Genomic DNA, 27,071 nt, shown 5'->3' with positions numbered 1-27,071 from the left:
TTAAAAGATTATTATTATTATTATTATTATTATTATTATCTAGCTACTTCCCTAAAGACTAAGTTGAGTAACTGAATATAATTCCTTTCAAAATGTTTTTCAATCAAACTTGAGTGCCATTATTTGGGTGATTGAATGCATGTTTCTCTAAGGGAAGGAAGGATCAACACATTTTTATTTTAACAGCACTAAATTATATTTTAGAGTTTAATCCTGATAAATGAGATTTCCTAATTGACACATGCAAATTCGTTGTGTATATAAATTATATTATTTCAATTTACATTTCTTTGTATATACTAAAGTAATTCAAGTAACAAAATATAGAATAAAAATCATAAAATTATGGAAGTAGTATATTGTATAGACAATGATTAATGCACTTTTGGAGATTTTGTCAAAAGATTATTAAGAGCTTGTTTAGGTGTTATTAAGTTGTTAAAAATTTTTTTTTATTGCTATTGAACTCGTTCGGATGCCATTAACTTGTTAAATTTTTTTTAATTTTTAATGTGCTTGATAAATTTTAGTAGTCAAAATAAAAACGTTAAAAAAATAAAAAATAATCTTTTTTTTACAAGCTACAATTTATATCTTTAAAGGATATTTTTAACTTTTAAAAAAGATATATTTAAGTATTTAACATAATAAATAAAAAATATTTTATATTGTTATACTTAAGCATAATTGTTACATAAAAAAATTATATGAAATATTCAAATAAAATTATTATTTTTTTTTTTTAAAATTACTTATAGAAAGATTTTAGTATAAACCCATACAAACAAACTCATTAAATTATTATAAAAAAATTTTCAATAAAAGATATTTTATTTTTAAATCAATCTGTAAGAATTTTTTAGTTGGTTATTTTAGTTTTAAACAATTTTAATCATCAAATCATTATTTAAACTTTTATTTTGTTAGAAAAATTTATTTTTTGGTGTCTAAAAAGAATTTGCTGGCGTCGCCCGGACTCGAACCGGAGACCTTCAGTGTGTTAGACTGACGTGATAACCAACTACACCACGACACCAGACATTTGTTAGATAAATTAGTTTATATATCATATCATTTATCTTTATAGAGCCATATTAAAAAAGTTTTTAAAATTTTAGAGACTATCTTTTATTAGTACTAACAAAGAATAATTTGTATAATTTTTTTTAATCAAAATTTGACATGGAAATTATTTGTCTAATAAAATAAAAGGTTAAAGATTGTTTTGGTCATTAAAATTTATTAAGAATTAAATTATTTGACTAAATTTTTTAAGGGCCAATTTAAAATGTTGGTCCTTTTTAGTGTATTTGATAAATTTTAATAATAAAATAAAAAAAAAAATACTAAAAAAATATTTAACTTAATAAAGAAATCAATAAATATTTTTATATTATTATATCTAAATATAATTGATACATAAAAAATATTTTACATAAATATTCAGACATTAAATTATTATTATTTTTTTTAAAAATTTCGCCTAAACGAATCCTAAATATTAACGAATATAAAAGATGTTGTCAATAAATAGAAGTACGGTTCACTATATGTTGACAATTTTCTGCCATTTTTAGGGAAATTAAACTTAAACAAACTCTGATACGGATTCTAAACAATTCATTCGTTTTACCGTACATTCTCATTGAGAAGGATTATTCCAACTTATTTAACTAGATATATATAATAGACTTCTGCATAATCTCAAAATGAAACATGTACAAATATCAATGCTACTTCTACTATGAAGTAATATATTTATACTTAGAAATAAAGTATTAATTAAGATAAAAGTAAAAGTTTCAATTTTTCCAATATATTTAATTCTTATAAACTTAAATAATTTACATCTAATTGAGACACTTATTAGTAAGATTAAACAATAAAACCATAAAAAGATTACTGATAAAATGTTATTTTTGAACTAGTTAAATTCAAATTCATACTACTTTATAAGATATATTACTCTACTGGGCCCTATAAAACACAGTTATTCCTTTCGGCCTTACCTTCAAAATCCTGTGTGTTGGATGAGATGCATCAATTAATCGAAGAGCTGACCGGAGTATGAGGAAGTAAATAATTTAAGAAAATAAAATTATAATTACACTGGAATAAGAAAATTAGGAAATGACAAAGGGCATCAAACGTCATTCAAAGTCCAAATACTACTCTTTGTACAAAATCTGGGCGCCTCTTGCTTGGCATTCTAAGCAGCCCGGTGATCTGCATTTCTGTAACTTCTCTGCAAAAGCGTGCTCTGGCAAGTGGCAACACAAGGTTAAGGATTGAAACCAACATGGCAGCATCAACAAAATGCTTCGCAATTACAGCAATAATGATGGAATAGCAAATATGCCTATACAAAATACAATACGAATATCAAATACCAGAGTTGAACTTCAATTTAGATGCATTTAAAGACAAGCAACTCGTTACAGCAGGTTATTTTCAGCCTAAGATTTGTCTCTTAAGCATTTTCATGAGAGAAATCTGCTGCAAATAAATATATTCACCCTCAAAGATTTCATACTATGGTTCTGCAGTGTGAGTAACATTTTCGGACCTGATTGAGAAAAAGACATCGGGACTGCAATATTCTGAAACGCATGAGCCATGCATCCCATAATTCTAGAGAAATATTGAATATGATAGCACATTAACTAGCAAAATAAACAGGTGGCAATCAAGGCTAACTTTAGGCATGGTTAAATAAGATACTCATAACACAGTAGTTCTACCGCTTTAGTTATCAGGGTTGACTATGATAATCAAATCTAACTAAAATTTTCTATTTGGAAGAAAGTAATGTTGGAAGAACTGGGGATGTTATCCAAGAAAATAGCTTGTAGAAAGCTAGCATATTCATTTTGCAAATAACATTGTTCCTCGGCCACTAATGAAAAATTGGGAGGAAACTGAAAAACGAATAAAAAAAAGTATGAAGATATCATAGTTGAGTTAGGTGCAAAATGGCCCCTTGTCATGTAGTTTTGGAGATGTTTCTTTATTCTTGAAAAGTTAAAATGCATGCGTGTGTATGCAAATAATAAATGGCACCACAAGATTAAAGAGATAATGACTTCACAACTGATGCTTTGGGATAACCTACCAATGCATTCTCAGCATCATATCTTGTTATGTGAAAGAAACAATGGAAAATGGGGAAGATAAAGGATACTGGATTGGTGCTTCATTTTGGTCTCCAGATCCAGCTGTATCTTTTCTCTTTGGCTGAGATGACTGCTTTGACTTCGGTTTCCGTTTATTTCTTTGGTGAAGAATTGTTCTAAAAGACTGGAACCAATCGTGAAGATTGATAAGATCTCCGTGCTCGAGACAGGGAATACCTGTACAATTTTCTAAATTTCAGTTTAGAAACTCCACTGTGGTTGTGGCATAGTACTGTTCACAGCCAAGATTAATCATATGTAAGGTGAAACACGTTAATAAATGTCAACCCTCAAGTACTGATCATGGTATATGAATAATGAATAGGGTTGGTCAAATATAAAACAAAGATTCACTTTTTCGGTTGGGGCATATGAATATTTAGAATCGGGGGAGATTACCTCATTTTCAAGCTAGGGCATGCTATACTAAATTGATAATTTACTAGATAGACTTACAGAATTGAGGAATCCTGTCTTGATGCAATAGGGCATTGCCAGTTTTGTTACAGCAACTGCACCTTAAAATCTTATGTGAATCCAACAAAACAGCTTGAATTCTTCTTCTTGGATCTCCAATCGAAACCTACGATAAGCAAAAAGTAAATTAAAAGTGTAGAGGAACAAACTTAATCATACATGACTTCGGTAGGTGTATTAAGTATTAACTTTATGCGATGCGTTGATGCGGTTGAATTATAGTAACTCCATGAGTAATATAATGTATCGGGGAATGAAATCTTATTATTAGTGATTCATAATTTATATGAAAAAAAAAATGCACCAAAAAGCCCATTTCCGAAGAGTTACACCTGAAATCTGTAGCTCCATAACTCATCATAAAAATTCCTCAACAAAAATGAAATTTAGTCAGGGACTTGAACACCGGAATCTAAACCAATGGTAGCTCAAGTCACGAGCATGGACAGAATCAAGCTTTGGTGATCAATTCTTTGGAAGATAAATAAAATGTTTCTCAAATACACATTGTCTGAAGATTTAGTATGCTTTTGACCTGGCAGTGTCTAAAATCAACGCTAGTCAGCACAATAAGTTGCGACTGCATCCTCTCTATATAAAAGGCCCATATGCTGATATTTTTTTTTGAATTTGGGGCAAGGGGCAAGGAGGAAAACCCTAATCTCTTACCATTTGAAGCTTCTCAACATTCTTGAAGCAGGAAATTTCATGAAAAGGCATGCATTCGATGGGCCTCATGTAATTTCTGTTCCAGGAAAAGGTCAATCAGTGACAAGACTTAACCAGCAATAAAAGAGTGCTATTCGTTTTCACCAAAAATAAACATCAATTAGGACCTGCGACATAGTCCATTATTGTGTATAACAATAGGATGAAACAAAACCACAGGGATCTCAATTATCACACACAGCACAATACATGACTTGAGAGATGCATTCATAACCTGTACAACTGAATTAGCATTTGTTGCCATATAAAATCATATCATCAAAATTCATATCAATTGAAGGGGGAATGGATCGAGTTTTATCAACGTTACTTGGCACTGTTGTGTGTAAAAAAAAGAATAGAAAAGAGGACACACTAGATAATAAACCTATTAACCTAATAATGTTTTCTGAAAATGAGAGGGTGAGAGAGATCAGCACTTATGGTGCTTATAGTGCAACATCTCAATCAAATTTAATGCCATCTTCTTAGAAAACAATAAAATTTAATGCTAGAGTATTGGTGCTTATTTAGTTCACCAACTTGAGTTATACATATTAACCTTAAGGTTTATCTTAAATATTAAGACGATGAAATTTGAATTTCAATCATAGAAAAGCTGAGCTCACACCTATAGTCCCCTGACCATAATGAAAAAAACTGATCAATCTATTGTCCTGTTTCAGTTTTATTTGCTTAGGAGAAATAGACAGGGACACAGACAACGCATGCAAACCCATTTATTGAGCCAACAATTTATAAAATAGTATTTTTATATTGTATCCAAATATAATTGATAGAATAAAAGTACTTTTAATGAAAAAAAAGACATCACTGAAAAATAATCTTTCCAAACAAGCCCAAATTCACTATCACTGGCATCATGCTTTCCACAATCAATCGATCTACACCTGAAATGAAACAGAATACAAAACCTTACCTAACTAAACAATCTATAAATGCAACAGCTCGCAAGTTTAACATTGTCGACTCATTCTCAGCATCTAATGAAACCTTCGATCCATATCTCCTGAATAAAAATAGTTAGCCTCAATTAAGAAAACAAGCAAAGAAACCAGCATATATCATTATAAGGAATTGTTATAGGCATCAGACAAGGAGTTTTGATTTGACAACCACAACAAAAAGAGAGCATACAACAGCCCACAAAAATTTTCCAGTCCTCCCATAATTAACATAAGTATCTCCTAGAAAGGCAAGCTCACAAAACCCAACCAGAAACAAGCTAAAAGCTTTCCTATATTCCATGAAGGTGAGTTTTGCCCTCAAAGAATGAAGTACATCACAATCATATCCGTTAGTTAATCATTTTTTAAACTTAAATGTTTGTAGAATCTTTAATTTGATATTCATTTGTTCACAATTCTATAACTAGGCCTGCTTTCCCTTGTTTAGGTTAAGTCCAACATTAGTTCAACCCCTCTCCTTCCTTGCTTAACCTCAGCATCTCACTTAAACCTGCCACAGAGCAAGCTTGTGGGTGAGGCATCCAGGCTTTTTGGGACCCCAACCAAAAGGACCCAGACAATTGGTCTGTCAAGGAAACAGCTGGCATTCAATTTGAGCAATAGGTTTCTCTCAGTTCTCAATCAAACAGATCAGTACAATCAATGAAGAATCAACCTCCTTTGCCAAGAAATCGCAACTTCGCTTATTAGAATTAGAATATTACTTGGATATGTCCTTGGAACTCTTGCGTGGACGCCTCCTATCTTCACATCTTACTGAAGATTTTAATGTTTTCAATTTATCATGAATCTGTGAGAAATCAAATCATTATTTAACGATTACGAGCTTTCACAAGGAATCAATTTTTAATATAACCACAATAAGGAATAGGTAGAATGAATGAAACAGAAGGAAGTTGTACACAGTAAAGACTAGTTGAGCATACCTCGGAAATATCAAATATCTGCGGTAAGTTTTTCCCAACTCTTTATCAGTTGACCAAGCGCTCCTGTAGGGAGATCCGTGCATAATGTTCGGTCAGAAGTCTACAGATATTTGAAGTAAACAAAAATTAGTCTCTTTGAAAATTGAAATGGCTGAATCAACGGATTTGCTTTGGTTAACAGGATAATGGAAAGTTCCACTTAAATAGTTTCAAATAGAAAATAAATAAGGAAAATTACAACTCAATTTCAGTGATCAAATTGTGTTTTGCTAGAGCCACTATTTGGTATCCCATTATCATATTACAAGTTTACAATGGCATGGTTTTCGATTTTATTTCATACTAGATTCCAGCATTCGATTAAACTTGTAGTATCAAGTTAAAGTTTAACAATATAAGGAGGCAGCTATATGCTTTAGATGTCATCTTTGACTTCAGAAACAAAACAGATTTCATGGCTTCTCTATATATCCCACCTTGCTTTACTGCTAAAATACATTATCTTAATGGAAAATAGTATTGCATCAAGAAACTTTCTCGGTACTTGAAAGAAAATAAACATCATATTTCAATGTACCTCACTTTGAGAACTATTTGGCGAATCAAACCACCGCTTTGAACGGAAGAGTATTATTGACTGTGGCCATTTGTTGAAGACAACCCTTGATTTTTTCATTCCTGATGTGACAAACAGAATCTCTATGCGGGAACAAATCTGGATTGAGCACTTCGCAAAACAAATCCAGCAGTCGCACTTTGCTATATTTTCCAGCTTCACATAGGCACTGAGCACAAAGAAAAATTAGTATCATGAACTCCAACTTTACCACATTAACTATTATGTAGGGTAGGCAAATCTCACCATAGCATGTTAAAATGAATGCTTAATATTTCTAATTTATTATTGGCAGATGCATTTAACAAGTAATGCAATAGACCTACTTATATAGAAAGTGAATAGAATTTCCACCATGAAAAGGGGAGTCATAAGTTTCGAAAGCAAGGGAATTTGATCATAAGAATGGATTATCAAAATCAGAACTGCGGTGCTCCATAGAATGGTAACTTGACAACCCATTCGCTAGTGGAAAAAGAGGAAGCAGACAGAAGCCAATATCATATTATACATGTGAATGCTCCTCCTTATACAAAAAAAATAAATAAATAAATAAATAAAAAAGATTTTACAAAGTATATATCCCATGTTTATCAACAATAGACACATGCAAAGTGAAGCCCCGGCATAGTTAATCTAAGTAGATGTACAAACATAAATCACATTATCAATTTACATGGAAATATACTTTTAGAAGACGCTTATAGCTCAACATCAGGACAAATTCTGTTAAGACAGATCCGCAACACCTTTCCAAATCACTAATGATAAGCACTAGTGGTTTATTGCTGTTGTCTTATTCTCTATACCATGATGCTAAGATTGATATATCAGCTGACTGCTCAACATCAATGTTAAGGAAATAGTAAAATTGAAGGTACGAGTAGATAGAATTAATTCAATAATGCACTAGTACGTATACGTAAAAACATACATCAATTTCACCCAGTGGAAACTCTCGCAATAAAGCTTTTAAGCAACCAGCAATTCCGTTTTTCATTGAAAAATCCACCGAAGAAAGCTTGGCTACATGGCATCCATGGGATTTCAAGAAATGGCCGAGCTCTTCAAAGGTCAATATATCATCGACAAATTCTATATTTCCTGTCAATCATAGATTTGATGAACATCTGTCTAGTTAGACAGAGTTACCAAGAATCATAGCATTCACAGGATTCACCAAAAAGGATAGTGCCTAAGCTTACCGGTAATAACCAATGCAGTGGACAGTTGACCAGGAGTAGCATTACTCAGAATAGGAAAGGATCGAGTTGCTTTTGTGATACTAGGTTCTCCATCAATCTAGCAGCATTGAAGCACTCCAGAATCCATCGTTGTATATCTTTAAATACACTAGAATTAAGATCTCTTAAAACATCCTAAATGGAATCAATATTTTCATATTAGATCATTCAAGGAAAAAGAATTAGAAGTTAAAAATACCTCCTAAATCTCCCTACTCGAGCATAGAGAAAACCAAGCCACAAGATTCAAGGAAAATGGAAAAAGATAACTAAGAACCTGAATGGTGGACTCGATTCTTGACCACGGTTAAACGCTTCAATTTGTAGCGGCTTAAACAAATGGTGAGTCACATTCTTCGTTCACACTTCCTTCCTATTTCTGTGTTCTGCGGTGAAGACAGCTCATTTCTTTTTCGCAGTTTACCTTGTCCTGTTGATGAGCTATCTTTTCTTCGGGATGAAGGTTTGTGAAGAACAAAGAATGGCTATCAAAAATGAACACAGAATAGAATTAAAAATCAGTACTCCTTTAGTAGTAGCTTGGAGGTATAACTAAAATCAAACTAAGACAAAAATCAAATACTACATATGACACTTGTTCTCTTCTATCTTCTCCGCATATTGTGATGAAAATTAATCTATAGCCTTTACGGAAATTACAAATAAAGCACGGGAAATTGCTCATCTGCAGTTGATAGAACACAGCAATGTCGGAAATATCCTTTTGAAGGCCAAACTACATATTACTCACTCGTTATGAAGCACCAATAAATTATCAAGCAATTACTGCAATATCACTTATATCGTCATTTGTCGTGTGTTTGAAATTAGTCAAATCATTAACAGACGCTCCAAATTGAAACAAAAAATTTAGTTTAAATTGCAAAATAAATGATGTTATTTCCACAATATATATTATAATCAGTCGCCTATAACTATTCAAAGCAATCAGAATGAAGATCAATAAGATTTTAAAAATAAAATAAAAGCACGCGTTATTCATGTGGAAGATCGGTGCGTATGTTATACTAAGCATCATTCAGATCTGGAAATAAACGAAGTTAAGAAAGACCTATCACAAGCATCAAGATCGGTGCGTGAGTATATTAAGCATCAATCAGAGCTGGAAACTAACGAAGAATTTATGAAAGGACTAAGGAGTATCACAACCTATTTAGTATTTACCGCAAGGCTACATTCAAAACTAGTATAATGGAGAGAGGCGAAGAGAACCTGAGGATCGTTGTCAAGAGTTTCCGTAGGAGTTGATGGATCCAGTGAATCAGTAACAATCGGAGAAGAAGAAGGAGCCATTCGATTAAGCTGTGAAATATGCTGGACAGAGAGAGAGAGAGGTGGAAATTGGAGAAAGGCGAAGAGAACCTGAAGATCGTTGTGAAGAGTTTCGGTAGGTGTTGATGGATCCAGTGAATCAGTAACAATCGAAGAAGAAGAAGAAGAAGGAGCCATTCGATTAAGCTGTGAAATATGCTGGAGAGAGAGAGAGAGAGAGAGAGAGGGAGAGAGAGAGAGAGAGGTACTGTGCCAAGCCAACAAAAGGAGGTGAACTGATGAAGTGAGTAACCTCACCGCGCTGTTATGGCGGGAAAATCAGAGTATACGCAGGAAATACAAATTCAAGATCTCATTCATATCAGGCCCATAACAACATGGGCCCATTCCATGTTTCATTTTTGGACGGTCTGAACTCTTTTTGGGTGTGTAGTATTTCCTGGATCGTTATGCAGCCTAAGCCCAAAACTGATTTTGGAACTTTCGGACTTGAAGCTTAGATATTTTGGGCCTTAAGAAATGAAGGATACAACCGTAATTGGATCCCTCACTCTCCCAAAAAAAAACTAGAGTTTAGGGTTTTGTAAACTTATCCTTCAAATTTTTATATAAATCATGGCATTCCTACTAATTTTAAGAAAAAAACATATAAAATCTAGCATATGACAACGATTTATGCTTTAAATCTGCATGTATGAATAGTTGTACTAGTACATATTTTAAAAGTATTAGAAATGTGACCCCTTTTTCAGGACACCACGATTTACGTGGAAATCATGGGAATGTAGGAATGATTTTAAATAAAATGAATGAAACCATAGAGAACTCACAATTTATGAAAAAGGATGCGTAAAACATAAGGAACCAACAATTTCTTTATTTATTTAGGTTTAGCTAAATATCTGGAGAGTAGTTGATTTATTATGGTCACGGGTAAATCAAACCAGAATGACATGCAAGGACAAAAGTTATGTATAAATCATTGGTTCTTTACATGTTTCACACATCATTTCTCATAAATTGTGAATTCTTTGTGGATTTCATTTATTTCGTTTAAAACCACATCCTAAACCGACGACTCATGCTTTGTGCGCCCATGGTTTTGTCTCACTTGTCTATAATTTTGATTTTCACATAAATCATAGTATTTTATGTAAAAAAAGGTCATATTTCTGACATCTTTAAAATACGTAGTACTACAACAATTCATGCATCCAAATTTAAAGCATAAATTGTAGTCTTATGCTAAATTTTTTATATATTTTTTTTAATTAGTAGACCAGGAGTGCCACGATTTATACAAAAAATTAAAGAATAAAATTTTATTACATTTAAATTTAGAATAATCTGGTAATATACATTTTTAATTAGTTTAATTAAGTAAATTATTATCAAAATTCTATCATCTACACCATAAATCTAAAATAATAAGACACATTGTTTACACTTTATACATATAACATGAAAATAATAAATAAAAATATGTTGTTAAGACTAAAAGAAGATCTTATAGGAATTATTTTTTCCAATAATATGAGATTTTTTGTAAAAGAATTACTAATTTAAAGGAAAATCATTTGATTAGATTAGATATTGGCTATGGCTAGTATATGGTTTATTAGAAAGACACCGAAAATAGAAAATAAAAAATAAAAAAGGGTAAGTAGTTAAAAGGAGATAAAACGCATTATCTTCTTTGATTTTTCTAAATCTTAAATATCTCCTGTTTTTACGGAAAGGAAAAGTATACATACTCAATAATATTTTTGAATAATATGTGAATAATATAAATTAATAAGATTAAAAGAATAAATTAATTTTAAATTTAATTAATAAATTTAAATTAAAATATAATATATTTTTATTTGATTGATAATTATTTATGTTGTTTAAGATAGCCATTATTTACTTAGTATTTTTCCAAAAAAAATAATTCAAAGATTCGAATTAGAAACAAACTCTTAGTATCAATCAATTTCTATTTTAGTCACAAAAAAAATCAATTTCTATTTCCTAGTCACAAAAAAAATCAATTTATATTTCCTAAATGTTTGAGAAGTGGGACCCACTCAATTACACAATTAAATGAATTAATCACTTTCCATATAAATATAACAATTCATTATTCCATCAATTTAGCAACTTATTTTCACACATTTTCAATTCAGTTTTACATCTCTCTGACTCCAAATTCCTGAGCTTCGATCAATTTCAGTGATCAACTATGTCTTCTCAAGAACGTGATGTCGTTCACTTCTTCAAGGTTATTCTTGAAAAGAACCTTCTTGATGATGGATTTCTGGTAATAATAATTAACATCAACTTTTTTTTCCGTTCTTTTTCTTTTTTCTTTCTTATTTTTTCAATTCTCCATGCAATTCTCTAATTTTTGTCACATTAATAAGGGTTCACCAAAACAACATAGGAGAATGAATCGTGTGCAGTTCAATTCCCAATAGTAGGGTTTTGAATTAGGATTAATTTTTATGCTAAACCCTAATCTTTTGACTTAGTAATTACTAGTAGTTAATTTTCTTTTCTTTCTTTATTTTTATTCGATAATTTTGATTAGTAGTAACTTTAGGGTTTAGTAACAATACAAAGTATGTAGCTTTATTCGTAACCCTAATTGAATTTCGTGTTCGTTCTTGAAGATAATTATTAAGAAGTTTATTTTAATTTTTGTTTACAGAGATTGCCAAAGAGTTTTGTGCATAATTACTGGAAACGAATTACGTCACGTTCTGTTTTTCTAAGTCTTCCAAACGGAGCTGAATTGGAAGTTCATTGGTCAAGGGATGAACGTGGTGACGTTGTGTTTGGCCACGGTTGGAAAGAGTTTGCACAATACGTGTCTCTCCAAGCGACACAGTTTCTCTTGTTCCGTTATGAACTGAAAAAAACTAATAATAATAATAATAATAAGTTTTATGTTATAGTTTTGGGTTCAAGTGGTTTAGAAATTAAGTACCCATGTTCTAATTCTGAGAAAAAAAATGAAAATGTTAATGTTAATGTTGTTGAAAAAGGGCAAAAGGGTGAAAAAAAGAGTGATGGTTCTTTTGAGTTTGTTAATGGAAAAAGACGGAAATCTCTCTTGTCACCGCCACAATCACCACCTCCACCACCACCACCACTGGTAATTTCCGATGATGAAACTAATAGTTTCAAAAGGAAGAGTATTATAAAAGAAGAGCCTGAAGATTACTCTATTGATGGTGAAATCAATACCACTAAAAGAAAAAGGAGAGCTTCTAGGAATTTTGATTATATTGCCAAGGAAAAAGATTATGGTAATTACTCTCTTTTTATTTTAATCTCTATTAAAAAAATTAAAAAAGATGTTATAATAATGTTAATTGTTATATGCAAATTTAAAGTAATTTTATTGAAGTTTTGTTTACTTGGCTCTTATAGATAATCCAGAAGTGTTGGACAATAAAACCATGAAGAAGTTTCAAGAGAAAGTGAAGAGTAGGTTCCAAACTGGGAATCCATTTTTTGTATGTGCACTTGGGAAAACCTATTCTGACAGAGACCTCTTGGTAACTATTCTTTCTTATATCATCACTTTCATTATTTTTTTAAACCTTAATTTTGTAGATTTTTTTTAGGGTAAAGTATATTTTTTGTCCCTGAAGTTTCGCAAAAGTTTTAAAATACTCATAAGTTTTATTTTGTTTTAATTTTGTCCCAGAAGTTTTCGATTTGTATAGGCTAAATTTTAAAAAAATTTAAGACTAATCTAACAATAATACATGAAAATTATGCTTGATTTGCTTGTATTGAGTGTTGTTCTTATGATATTGTTGTTGAATTGATCTTAAATTTTTTGAAAAATTAGCTGTCAAGGATATATTTGATGCAAATCGAAAACTTTTGGAACAAAATTGAAACAAAATACTTAGAGGTATTTTTGAAATTTTTGTCAAACTTCAGGGACAAAAAGTATACTTTACCCTTTTTTTTATCTTATATAGTAGTATTTTTTTTAACACTTGAAATTCATCCAATTTTTTTTGTGAGTGAGATTTCCATTACTAATAATAACTAATAATTAATGATGAAAACAGGTTATACCAAGCTATTTTGCTAAACCAATTCTTGGGAATAAAGAAGGAAATGCAAAGCTCTTTCTTGTTGATGATCCGAACAAATGTTGGGATGTGCAGATGAGAATTTCTGCTTGCAGACAATTTATAATTACAAATGGTTGGAAGAAATTCTCAACATTCTATAGTTTAAAACTTGGTGACGCTTGTGTCTTTGAGTTGGTCGATCCAATCGATATTTTATTCAAAGTTCATATTCGTAGTTATGGAGAAGACCCTTTGACTCCTAGCTCTCCTGGTAATTTACATATATCTCCTTATCAATAATTAATTTAATTCCTTGTTCATTTTTTAATTATGTAATAGTATGTATACAAGAATTCAAATATGTCATCTTAGAAAGAGAGGGTAAAAATGGAATGAATTCAAATATTGCATGGTTTTATATTCTCATTATTTATTAAAATTTTTTATATTTTTTCTCAAAATAATTATCAATTATTAGATTTTAATTTTGATACACTTCATGTGTTATTTATACTTGTTTTTTAGTAAAATTAAAAATTAATTATTATTATTATAACACATGTAACTCCAATCTTTGTTTTTATTTTTGCTAATTTGTGAAAAATGTACAATATTTTAGGATAATTTTTTTACTTTTTTTTTTTCACTTTAGAATATTCAGAGCAAGAAGGCCCTTCTTATAGGCCTCCTTCTTCTTCTTCTTCACCATTCCCTAAAAAGCATAAAACTTCTAAAGCTAATTTCGGATCCATGCCCAAGAATGAATGACTTCACCATACACATCAAGCATGAACAAGTCATTATGCGGTATGAAAATATAATTTTATTAGAATAATCATCATGTGTATAAATGATTAAATGCAACAACTATATTCTATATGTCATATATGTATTGTTAATATCATTTATTAACCATTATTCTTGAACTAATAAAGTTTTTTTTATTATGTGGTGTTTGGTGTAGGTGATACCAACTGAATACATAAAGAATTACAGTGTAAGCAGTGGAACAATTTTGCAACCTTGCAAGTTCATGAGAAGAGAGAATGGAAGGTGAAATTACTTTATTATCCAAATAATGGGTATGCACGATTTTCTCAAGGTTGGAGTATGGTGATTATTGTCACTTTGAGCTTATTGATTTGGAGAATCTTAAGTTCCAAGTTTCAATTAGAAAAGGACACTAGAGTTGGTTTATAATATTATATGTACGTAACACTCAGAAGTTAAAAAATATAGTTTAATAGATAATTTCATTTTTCATGATGTATTGATGATATGAAGTTTTTCTTTTTGTCTGTTCAATCGTTTAAACTTTGTAAATGAATTTTTAGTTGCTAACCGAAAGGGGTATATTTGGTATAGTATAAAAATAATTTTGTTAAGTGAGAGCTACGCCAAGCACATGCATCCAAGAGTTTACATTGCAAACATTTTTTTTTTGTTTTAAACGTTATTATCCTTAAAATAAAAAATACATAACCATTACTATTCCTAAAGCATGTGCCTGTATTCTATAATGGTTGGAATGAATAAATCGCTGATTTTTTTTAAGGATGGAGAAACATTGTGCGTAATACTGTGGGATGATAATTTGGGGTGTTTTTTTTTAATTTAGATGCTAACAAATTTGAGGGTTAAATTTGAAAAATAATAAAATTATTAGAAAAATCTGACCCTCAAATTTTATGAAAGACTGAAATTTTAAAATTTGATAAAATTAAATTTAAGGGTTAAATTTAAATACTTTAAAATGTGAACATGTGATGTGTTAACATCCAGTTTTATGTCAGTGAAATACACCAAGTTAAAACATACCAAATTTCAATAACACTGAAAAATGTTTTTGTTTGGCCTTTTTTTTTTTTTATGAAAGTAGAAATAGTGATATATCTTAGAGTAAACTATGTTTTTGTTTCCAACGTTTTGGGTAAGTCTTATTTATGTTCCTAACATTTAAATCGTCTTATTTGTATCTTTGACGTTTATAAAAGTGATTTAATATTATCCTATTATCAATTATACTAACAAATCAGATTATATTTTTTAATTATTCTCACTTGGTTGTATTCATTCTCAATTAGGTCTCACTTTGAATCTAAAGACAAATAATGGGTATAATATTAAAATCGAACAAATCAATTATGTCTCTAGAAAAGTGAATTATGTAAATGTTTTAGGAATTAGTTTCAACATTTGATGATCTATTTTTCGGAGTAGATCATCGATTCTATCTCATACATTTGTATTCTAACTTCAAGAAGAGATTTTTAAAACTCAAACTAAAGCGCTCATGATGTGTAATTGACAACAGGATAACATTGAATCATTTTTACAGACGTTAGGGATACAAATAGAACGATTTAAACGTTAGGGACATAAATAGAATTTATCTCAAAGACAAAAACGATACTTTACTCTATATTTTAATATTATAATTTTTTGTGTTTTTTAAAAATGTGAAAAGTATACAAATTGGAGGGTTCGATTTCTATATCTCAAATATTTTAATTGTTTTTAACAGAAATCTCTATATTTCTCACAAATCAGGAATTCTTGACCTTTCATAAATAGAAACATCTAATTTTTATTTCTCTAATTAATCGATTCTACATTTGAGAATAATACCTTATCAATTGAAATTTCAAAAAAATACTATTACTACTTCAATATAAAAATAAAAATTATCTTTGTTTATTCAATATTAAAATTAAAAAATGTGAATAAATAATATAGTTGAAAAAAAAAAAGCCAAAAATTGTAAATGAATATAGCTAGTTAGCTTGCTTAGCAAAGTAAACATCGTATCATTATTATTATTATAGGGTGGCGGTGGCGTGGCGGTAGGGGGTTGTAGCGTCAGCTGTCTCATCAGTCACTAAACATAATGTGCTTTTTTTTGGAACTCCAAGTTAATCCAATTATTTATTTATTTATTATTATTACTACTATAGGAATATATAATATATTAATCAATATAACATTTTGACTTAGAAGGGCTTCCTTCCTAGAATTGGAAAGAAAAGTATAAAATGTCAGGAATTTTTATTTAATTTTTTAATAAATAAAAAAAAAACTTAAAACAGCATAAAGTTATTAATGTTTTACTTTGTTTTCTTTAATATTTTTAATAATAATATGTTATTAAATATATTTATTATATATTACAGATCTGTAAAAAAATTTTTGTAACCAAATATGTATCTGATTTATTATTAATTTTTTTTAATCTATTTAAGTAGATCAACAAATTAATCCAACAAATTTAAACCATTTATTTGGATACTCATGATGAGTGGGCTGAAATTTATTTATTGAGAGTATTCTATAATTTTTTTAAATATATTTTATATTCTGAAATTTATTTATTTATATATTTATTGGTTACGTATACTTCATCCCCCCTATGCCGTCTTACATCATCATCGTCATCAATAGTTTGTGTGTTTCAATTTCCAAACTTTCAGTAGTCACTGGTTACAAGACATGTAAAATTGGAAACAACACACGGATAAGACTAGTGCCCTAGTGGGTTATAGCAGATGAATCAATATAAAATGTGAGAAATTTTTATTTAATTTTCTAATGAATGAAAAAAACCTTAAAACAGCATAAAGTTAATGTATGTTTTGTTTTCTCTAATATTTTTTGTCTATATAATAATATGTTAAAGTTCGTTTGAGTTTTTATATTTTATTTGAAATAATTGATTTTCATTTTAATATGATGTTTTAATAAATTAGATTTATTTAACATAATTAAGGAGTAAATTAAAAAAATTCTCCATGTCTGTTTTAACATTCAAATAATCAAGATAATCATATTTTCGTAATTTTCTTCCGAAACATATAGATATAGATACATAAACTAAATATCACACTAAATTAAGTTTGATTAAAACAAAATTTTCTATAATTAATAATTTAATAATAAATATATATTTTAAAAAATTATAAAAAATATTAAAAAATATTTTTTACATTTTCAATAGTTTTTACATTTTAATGTATTAAAAATATCAAAAAAAAAAAAAAAAAACAAATCTATCATAATAAAAAGACAAAAACACACATGAATAAGTTAAATGAAATTATAACTCAAATGATATAATCTATTCTCTTTATCTAGAGATATTAGATTCGAGCCTCACTCTTAACTTTAAAAAAGAATTGGATAAAATTTTATAATAAGTGCCAATGTTATTGAATAAAAAAATCAATAAGCTTATATTATATATATCCTTTTAGTTTGTTCTCAACTAAATATATATTCAATAGCTTCATCTTTACTAGTACCTAAGTACTAAACAATGTCTATGCATTCATCGTCACCAGGTTTCTTTAAGATACTTGTACACAACAAGTTCAAAAAAGAATTGGTAACTATTATATTCTTTTGTTTCTCTTTGCATCATACTATAACATAATGCATGCACAATTTTCTTTAATTCAATTATATATTCTTTTTTTTTTTCAGATGATTCCCAAGAGTTTTGTGAGAAAATATTGGGAAGGGATATCAAATCCTATAATACTAAAGCTACCAAATAATAGGGAAGAAGAAGTATATTGGAGTCAGAGGAAAAAAAATGAAATTTGGTTGCAAAATGGTTGGGATGAAGTTGTGAAATTATGTCACTTGGAATATGAATTTTTGTTAACATTTGAATACAAAGAAAGATCATGCTTTGAACTCAAAGTATATGATAAGAGTGCTTCACAAATAAACTACCATTCAGATTGTGGAGTTCATGAAAATAATCATGATTATATTGTTGTTGATGATCATGTTCAAAGGGAACCAAAGGCAAAGAAGAGAACCAACAAAGCAGGTAATAATCAAAACCTAATAACTTCAACTATTTTTATTTTGTTATTCATCAGCTCATATTTGAAATCAAGTTGAAAAAATTCAAAAGACAAAGCATTAGGTTTGATTAAAAAAAATAATGTGCCTTTTAATGAATATCTATCAAAAGTTTTTTTTTTATTTATTTACCATGTTAATATTAGATTTCTCTACCTCAATAACTTATATTTTATCATATTTTTTTTTCAGGAATTAGAAAAAGCATGCTCAATAATGTTAGGGAGAAAATAGAGATGGCTGAAGCCTTATCTACAAAGCTGAAAAATCCTTCTTTTTTTCTTGTTCTGAAGCCTTCATATGTTCATGGCAATGCTAATCTGGTGGTAATTAAAAAATAAAAAATAAAAAGTCAATAATTAACTTGATTTTATATTTTTTAGACTCTATTTTCTATTAGTAAAAATATGTTTTTTTTGTTATATTTTTTGTGAATTATATTTTCAATTTGTAGTAGTTTCAATTTTTAAATTGATATTGTTATATTTTTAATTGGTGTACATAGTATAGAAGCTAAGCCACTGAATATTTTATTAGTAAGTAGTTTTATTATTTATTATTAACTAATTTAAAATTTTTAAAATTATATGTAAATAATTAAAATGACAAATATTGTAAACCTAAGAGAGTTAGTACTTTACATCTCATTGAAATAGATGAAAAAAAAAATTGATTATTATATTATTATATTTTTATGCATAAATATATTTTATATATTTTTAATTAGATAATTATACTAGTTCACAGTTACATAATAAAAATTTTATAAAATACTAAATATGTTTTTTATACGTAATAATTGATTAACGAGTGAATTGCATTTGGAACACACAGCATATACCATCTTCATTTTCCAGACAATACTTAAATGGATTAAAAGGAAGTGGCACGATTTGGGTTAGTGACGATGAAGACTCGAATTGGTCCATTAATTACAATTTTTCTAATATTAGAAAACGAACTACAATCCATGGTGGTTGGAACAAATTTTGCAAGGAAAATAAGCTACAAGTTGGTGATGTTTGTGTCTTTGAAATGATGACTCAAGTCAACCCCCATTCCTTCAAAATTCACATCATTCCAGTCACACAACAACCACCACCAACTCCTCCTCATCAATTTCAAGGTTCTAACTTTAATTTTAATTAATTTATTTATTTTTAGATAAAGTATAATTTTTGTTTTTTAAAATTTATTAAAAATTTTAAAAATACTTTAAATTTTATTTTATTTCAAGAATTTTCGATTTATATAAAATATATACATCTGCCTGACTAATTATTTAAAAAAATTGAAACTAATTTGGTAACAATTTTATAAAAATAACCATCAACACAAGTAAATTAAGGATAATTATCATATATTATAATTTAAAAATATTATTTATACACTAAAATTAGCTAATAATATATTTGTATATAAATATTTGTATATAAATATGTATAATTTAATTTATTTTTATTTTAATATGTATGTTATATTAGTGATTAATTTTAGTGACTGATTTTGATGTATAACATAATTGATTATTATTAGATTAATTTTAATTTTTTTACAAATTTAAGAACATTTTTAAAATAAAATAATATTTTTCAAAATTTTGACCATTTTTTTTAAAATATTTATACTTCATCCTTTATTTTTTTTTTATATTAGTGCTATAAGGTGTGCTTATAAAAATAATTAATATAATGTCCCTTTATTATTATTTTTAAATATTTCCTATTTTTCTTCCTTTGATGATTCATTCATTGTTTTCCTTGTGGTATATGAAGCTGATCAACAAAAAGATAATGATAAAGTTATTAGAAAGAGAAAAAGAAACAATAGGGTTTCAGGAAGATCTCCACAGTGTCACGTGCTTCAGAGTATTCTTTCTTTCTTTTCTTTTTGTTATTTTTTTCAAATATATTATTCTGCAATTTATTTTATTTTGGTTACGTATGTACGTTTATTTTTTTACATATTAGTATAATTTTAGTATAATACTTAATTATTACATTTTATGGTATTTTTTAGAATTGTGAAAATAGTACAATACGTCTCCTTGGATTGACAATACGCCCCAAACATATTGTCAATCTAAGGAGACGTATTGTTTCTACAATTCTAAAAAACACCGTAAAATCTAATAATTGAGTATTACACCAAGATTTTTTCAATATATAAAAAAAAATTAACCACGAATGTATACTTCATCTTCTGAGTTACAAAATCTAATTTCTTTTCTTTTTCCTGCGCAGAATCTGAAAGTCCCAATAGGCAGAGTTATAATAAATTCGAGCTTCGAATATCAAAATCTAAATTAAAGCAATTCACTTCATCAGTATTCGTAGTACGTAGCGAGTTTCTAGAATATTGTATATTATATATATTATATATTAATATATAGTATTTATATAAATAAAAATTAATTGAAGACATTTTTTTGCAGCCCATACCAAAGAAATTTATTCGCAGGAATGAAATATGTCTTGGGAAAAATGTGACACTTAAATATGGACAAGAATCGTGGATTGTGAAAGTGGTGAATGGTGGATCGTTTAGCAAAGGTTGGATCCAGTTTGCAACAGAATGCAAATTAGTTGTTGGAGACATTTGTCGATTTAAACTGAGTGACCGTAAAAATTTAGTGTTCCATGTTTCCATTTTTAAGGAGCATCGCTCATGAAAATGAAAAATCATGAGATCTTGTTAATGTTGTCTTTATATATTTTAAGTCATGGGGAGAATCTTTTGTATTTTGTAGTAATTATCAAATGGATTGTATGGAGAATCTTGGTATTTCATTTCATATATATTGACTATTTCTTTTCATTTTTATTTTTGTTGTAATTAAGTATTTAAGTGTCAGCTTTCTACTTTCAAGAAGTCACTAATTAATGTTAATCTATTGTGTCCTCTATTATTAAATAAAATAATTAAAATTGTTATTATAAAACGTCAGTAATATTTTATACTATTATTATAATAATGTAAATATTAAAATAGTTAAATATTATTGTATTTTACATTAAAATTATCTATGCGTAAAAAATTAACCCATCTATCTCTAATTCTATTTTTTAAATTTAATTTTGTTTTGAATCTCACAAAATAAAAAATTACGTGTCATAAATAATTAACCCATCTCTACTATTATGTTTGATTTTAATTCAATTAAATTTTTTTGTTATTTTAATTATTTCATGAAGATAATTATTGAAGTATCAAAATTTTAGAATTTAGATATTTTAAATTTTGAATTTTCACTTAAAAGAATAAAGTATGATATCTTATTTTTGAATTTTTTTTTTATTTCACTTATAAAATAAATAGTGAGAGATCACACTTTATAGATAAAGTGAAATTTAAAATTCAGAAGATCTAATTTTATTAATTTATATCAAAGTGATACTATTTCTTTAAAGTGGAATCGGTTTTATTTTATCTATCAATTTAAATTCTAAATTAATTTATTTTCAAAAAATATCAAAATAATACTCTAAAAATATTTCATTAGAGTTCTTATGTTTTCAATAAAACTTAATGTTTGTCTTAATACTTGTGCAAAATTAAAAAAAGAGTTTGGATAAACAATTTAATTAAACTTTTTTTGAAAAAAAAGTTTAAACAATAAATATTTATAGCTTATAATAAATTATTTTATTTTTGATTTTTTAATTCTAAAAATATTTATTTAAAAAAATGATAAAAAAAATTGTTTATTATAAGATTTTTTTTATTTTTTCATAAACACTTAAATATCTTAATGAGATAAAAGAAGAATAAAAATAAGTAAATATTTTGAAGAAAGTATTGTTATTGGACAAATTAATTTCTCTTTTTACTAAATAACTTATGAAAAAAGTGATTGTTTCGGTGTGATGATTAATTTATATGTACCGATATAATAAAATTTATAGACGATTAAAAAATGATGCGTATAGGTTATATTTATTTTTATCATTATTTATTTTTTAAAAATATTATATAATTATATATATTAAAATATTTTTATTTATGAAAATATTTTTATAAATATAATGATATAATGCTTTTTAAACAATAAATAAAAAATAAATATAATCTACATAATATTTTTTTATTCGTTTATTTTTTAATCACATCGACGTGCATAAATTAGTCAATATATCGAAAGTATGTACCTATAAAAAAACGCATTGCCAACATTAAAATTTTTTTTTATCATAAATTTTATCGTTCTATTCTCATGTTACCTATATAATTATGCAGTGATTAGTGGCATGGAACTTAATTTGTATTTTAAAATTTCAAGTCTTTTAAATTTTTAACATATTAAAAACTTTGTCATCTTAAAAGCTAACATGACTGGCAAAATATGCTGCCAAAGAGTAAATGTTCCAATATTTTGTCAAAATGAATTTATGTTATCTTTCAGTTATTTTTTAATTTTTAAAAAACTTCTTTATTGTTTTAATTTAAAAAAAATATTTTTATGAACGTCCAAAATCTTCTAGAATGCATTTCTCCTCCATGAGTTATAACGTACTCTATACTCTTCTTAAAATTTATTTATAACTTGCTATGACCTATGAAATTGATTCAATTCCCTAATTTTCATCACCCGTTTTCTTCTTTCTTTTTCTTCTTCTTCGCGACAAACAAATATGGCCTTCTATAATAACATGTTTTTTAAGGTTCTTATTGATCCCAACCAACTGAGGAAAAACCAGCCAAAATGGAAGAAACCGTCATCACTTCATGAATTGGTTCGTATTAATTATTATTATTATTTTATTATTATTTTTATTTTTTTATTATTCCCCTTTCATATAAAATTTATTTAACAATTCGTTGACAAAAAATAATATCATCACTCATGTCTATTTAAATTTGATGCATTCCTATTCATTGTAAAATCATAAACTTATGTCGAGAAATTACTAAATAATAATGTATATATAATTTTTTTTGTTAGTTTTAATATTTAATTTATTATATATTGCTTATTATTTCAGGAGATACCACCAAGTTTTGTAGAGAAAAATTGGAAAGGATTGTCAAATCCTATATTATTGGAGCTACCAACTGGACATAGAATAGAAATAAAATGGATCATGAAGAAAAATAATAGTGTTTGGTTAAATGAAGGGTGGAGAAGAGTTGTGGAATTGTTAGGATTAAAACATGAATATTTTGTGACTTTTAAATATAATGGAAAATCGAAATTTGAACTCATAGTGTTTCATCCGAATACTTTAGAAATTGATTACTCAAATGTGAGAAATTTCTATAATGATGATCACCATCAAGGTGCAAATGAAAATCACGATGATGATGACTCTATTGAGATTATTGCTGAAGAGCCAGAACAATTCAATGATGATGATGATGATGATGATGATGACTCTATTGAGATTATTGCTGAAGAGCCAGAACAATTCAACAACAGAAGCAAAGAAGGTAAACAGAGTTACATGAATCTTTTTCATACATAAATTATATATACATAAAGTTCAATTTTAATGCATGCACTACAGTAGCACTACAGTATAAAAATTATATTTGTTTTTTCATATAACCATTCATATTATTAATGTAAAAAGAAATTACTTTTTTTTTTTTGAGAATGCATTAATTAAAATTAGATTCTATTATCTTATAAATGTGAAAAATAAAATAGTTTGATTATTGAATTTATAGGAACTTGTAAAAGCATGCTCAAAGAAGTTCATGAAAATCATGACTATATTGTAATTGATGATGATGATGATGAAGAAAGGCACTCTAAACCACTCTTGATGAAAAAGAGAACCAAAACAGAAGGTAATTGAATTAAAATCTAACTTCAACTCTTTTTATTTTATATTTTTTATTTCATTATTCAGCTCATATTTCGAAACAAAGCTGAAGAAATTCAAAAGTCATAATAGAATCAATATACCTTATAGTGAAGAATATCTATCAAAAGTATTTTTTTATGTATCATGATAAAGTTTTATATTTATCTGCTTCATAATATATAATTGGTTATGTTAACTAAATAAATCAATATAACTAGCCTATATATATATAACTCGTTAGGATTGAAGGGAATACCTTATAAATGCTGAAAATAAAATAGTTTAAATAATTATTTGAATTTACAGGAACAAGTAAAAGCATGCTCAAAAAAGTGAGGAGAAATATGAAATGTGGTGATCACCGGAGGAAGGCACTGGAGAGGGCTGAAGCCATCTCTTCAAAGCTGAAAAATCCTTCTTTTGTTCGTGATTTGAGGCGTTCATATGTTGATTACGGGATCCTGGTAATTAAAAAAAAAAAAAACATTCACATTCATTAACTTGATTCTATATTTTCTAGAGTTTATTTTCTATTAATAAAAATAAGTTTTTTCACAGTTCACACTCACAAAAATACATGTTTTATTTTTTGTGCTTTTATATTTTCAGTTTAATATTGTTATATTTTTAATTGATGTACAGAGTGTAGTTTTATTATTTGTTATTATTAATCAATTTTTAAAATAACAAAAGAAAGTTATTAATTGGCTAAAATTTTTATATATGAATAATTTTAATGTGAAATACAAAAATATTTGATCATTTTGGTGTTCTACACGGTTATGGTAGTAACACAAAACGTCGTTGACGTTTTACGATAAAAAAAATTTTTTAATCATGAAAGAACAAAACGTCGCTGACGTTTTGTAATAAAAAATATTATTTTAATTATTAAAACACAAAACGTCATTGACGTTTTGTTAAAAAAATATTATTTTAATTGAAGAAACACAAAACGTCACTGACGTTTTGTAAATGGCCATAGTTGTGCTCAACACATAGTTTGGTTCATGATGAAGGATTTCACTTCTAGTAATACAATATTAAAAAGAAAAAGTTCTTATTAATTGGGGTCAAGTCATGCATTTTCTTTATATATTGTTGAAATAGAATACTAAAATGTTATGTTTATATTAAAAATTATATACTACTTCAGTCCATGTTCTATTTATTTTTTTAACTAAATAGAATAACCAAATCCAAAATATAAAAATAATTAAATTTATTTACAGTTGTGGATTAATTTTATTTTATTTTTAATTTTAATAACCATGAATGATTTAATTTGCATCATGCAGCAAATACCAAGTTCATTTTCGGAACAATATTTATATAGATTAAAAGGAAGTGGCACAATTTGGGTTAGTGATAATGAAGACATGAAATGGAGCATCAAATACAGTTACAATGATTCTCAGAACAGAACAAGTATCTATGGTGAATGGCACAAATTTAGAGAAGAAAATGGGTTAGAAGTTGGTGATGTTTGTGTATTCGAAATGATGACGAAAGTTGAACCCCATTCCTTCAAAATTTACATCATCCGAGTCAGACAAGAATCATCATCATCTTATCCTCATCAATTCCAAGGTTCTAACTTTTAAATAATTAATTAATTAATTAATTTATTTATTTATTTTTTATCATTATTAATTAATAAAATTCTGGAATGGTTTGGTTTGTAGTTTTATTTTTCTTATTTTTATTTTCAGTGATTTTTATTATTTGTATGTTCTTTTTTATTTTGTGAAAAAAAAAACAGTAAATATAATACAATTTTATTTTTTATTTTTATTTCTTGTTTTTATTTTTTTCACAAAATTTATAAAATAAAAAAATACTAAAAAAAATAAAAGATAAAAAATTAATAATCTTAGCAAAAGTTTACTAAAAATTATTTTTTAATTTTTAATATATTGAATACAGGAAAATGTAAAAAAATTTACTAGTATATTTTTAAAATATATTCTTATAGCATAAAGTAGAGTAGCTAAATATAATATCTCTTTACTAATTATATTTAAAATTTTCCTATTTTTGTTATTTTTTTAAAATATATTATTATGCAATTTATTTTATTTTATTTTGGTTGTTGTTGTTGTATTTTATTTTATTTTTGGTTACAAAATCTAAGCTTTTTTTTTTCTTATTTTTCTATATCTAAACAGAGTCCGAAAGTCCCAATAGGCAGACGAATAATCAATTCGAGCTTCTGATAACAGAATCTAAATTGAAGACACCAACACGCGTGGTACGAATTAATTACCAGAATATTGTATATTATATATTAATATATATATATTACTATATTTTTGTGGTTATTGTATGCTATATAATTAAATACATTTTTATTTTTGTAGAGAATACCAAGGAGCTTTATTTGCAGGAATGAAAGATGTGTTGGGAAAGATGTGACATTTAAAGTTGGAAAAGAATCGTGGATTGTGAAAGTGTTGAATTCTGGTTCGTTTTGTAAAGGTTGGATTCAGTTCGCAAGAGAATGCAAATTAGTTGTTGGAGATATTTGTTATTTTGAACTCACTGACCCCACTAATTTTGTGTTCCATGTTTCCATTTCTAAGGAGGAGCATCGTTCATGAAAATGAAATCATATCTTGTTAGTGTTGTATATAAATATTTTAAGTTATGGTGCGAATGAATATTTTTTTTTGTAGTAATTATCAAATGGATATGTATGGAGAATATTATCCTAGCTAGCATTATGTATATTATGTATTAAGTATCCATGAATGTAGGGCAATTTACGTTTTTAAATTGTTTCAACTCCAAATTTACGTAAATGCATTGTTTCAAAAATGGTTACGCAATTACGTTGTTTCACTATATTATATAAACCGCTACTGGCAGTAGCGGTTTATAGTTGCACAGAAAC

At 27.4% G+C, this 27,071-nt stretch overlaps 2 protein-coding genes, 1 long non-coding RNA gene, 2 other non-coding genes and 1 pseudogene across 6 annotated transcripts; 3 read left to right on the top strand and 3 right to left on the bottom strand.

Moving 5' to 3' along the window:
- Positions 1-962: 962 nt before the first annotated feature.
- TRNAV-AAC (transfer RNA valine (anticodon AAC)) lies at positions 963-1,036 on the bottom strand. Its single transcript has one exon. It is a non-coding gene; the product is annotated as a tRNA-Val (tRNA).
- Positions 1,037-2,068: 1,032 nt separating this feature from the next.
- LOC112786609 (origin of replication complex subunit 3-like) lies at positions 2,069-8,437 on the bottom strand (annotated as a pseudogene).
- On the bottom strand, positions 8,355-9,709 carry LOC140173161 (uncharacterized). The gene is made up of 2 exons (XM_072230264.1): positions 9,367-9,709; positions 8,355-8,618 (listed from the first exon to the last, which is right to left on the bottom strand). Exons 1-2 carry the CDS (start codon positions 9,601-9,603, stop codon positions 8,481-8,483), a joined length of 375 nt encoding a protein of 124 aa, XP_072086365.1. The 5' UTR covers positions 9,604-9,709; the 3' UTR covers positions 8,355-8,480.
- Positions 9,710-11,563: 1,854 nt separating this feature from the next.
- LOC112786887 (B3 domain-containing protein At3g17010) lies at positions 11,564-14,810 on the top strand. Of its 2 annotated transcripts, none has more exons than XM_025830268.2 (5): positions 11,564-11,728; positions 12,119-12,719; positions 12,844-12,971; positions 13,500-13,776; positions 14,470-14,810. In XM_025830268.2, the coding sequence occupies exons 1-5, from the start codon at positions 11,651-11,653 to the stop codon at positions 14,481-14,483; spliced, it is 1,098 nt and encodes a 365-aa protein (XP_025686053.1). In that variant the 5' UTR covers positions 11,564-11,650; the 3' UTR covers positions 14,484-14,810. The 2 variants fall into 2 exon arrangements, with proteins under 2 accessions (XP_025686053.1, XP_072085533.1); XM_072229432.1 differs by lacking the exon at positions 14,470-14,810 and adding an exon at positions 14,158-14,307.
- A 2,978-nt stretch (positions 14,811-17,788) lies between these two features.
- On the top strand, positions 17,789-18,819 carry LOC112784138 (uncharacterized). Its single transcript, XR_011879109.1, has 3 exons — positions 17,789-17,883; positions 17,982-18,336; positions 18,564-18,819. It is a non-coding gene; the product is annotated as an uncharacterized protein (transcript).
- A 1,301-nt stretch (positions 18,820-20,120) lies between these two features.
- On the top strand, positions 20,121-21,241 carry LOC140182795 (uncharacterized). Its single transcript, XR_011878926.1, has 3 exons — positions 20,121-20,239; positions 20,615-20,706; positions 20,806-21,241. It is a non-coding gene; the product is annotated as an uncharacterized lncRNA (long non-coding RNA).
- Positions 21,242-27,071: the final 5,830 nt, after the last annotated feature.

The sequence above is a fragment of the Arachis hypogaea genome, chromosome 20 (genome assembly GCF_003086295.3).
Source record: "Arachis hypogaea cultivar Tifrunner chromosome 20, arahy.Tifrunner.gnm2.J5K5, whole genome shotgun sequence".
In the NCBI taxonomy this organism is placed as follows: domain Eukaryota; kingdom Viridiplantae; phylum Streptophyta; class Magnoliopsida; order Fabales; family Fabaceae; genus Arachis; species Arachis hypogaea.
This window is presented reverse-complemented; position numbering and strand designations above follow the sequence as displayed.

Coding starts and splice junctions, on each gene's coding strand:
- LOC140173161 (XM_072230264.1), bottom strand. CDS start 9,603: ATGGCTCCTTCTTCTTCTTCTTCTTCGATTGTTACTGATTCACTGGAT. Junction 8,619..9,366: donor CTCTTGACAACGATCCTCAG/GTTCTCTTCGCC, acceptor CATTTTTGATAG/CCATTCTTTGTTCTTCACAA.
- LOC112786887 (XM_072229432.1), top strand. CDS start 11,651: ATGTCTTCTCAAGAACGTGATGTCGTTCACTTCTTCAAGGTTATTCTT. Junction 12,720..12,843: donor TGCCAAGGAAAAAGATTATG/GTAATTACTCTC, acceptor TGGCTCTTATAG/ATAATCCAGAAGTGTTGGAC. Junction 12,972..13,499: donor ATTCTGACAGAGACCTCTTG/GTAACTATTCTT, acceptor TGATGAAAACAG/GTTATACCAAGCTATTTTGC.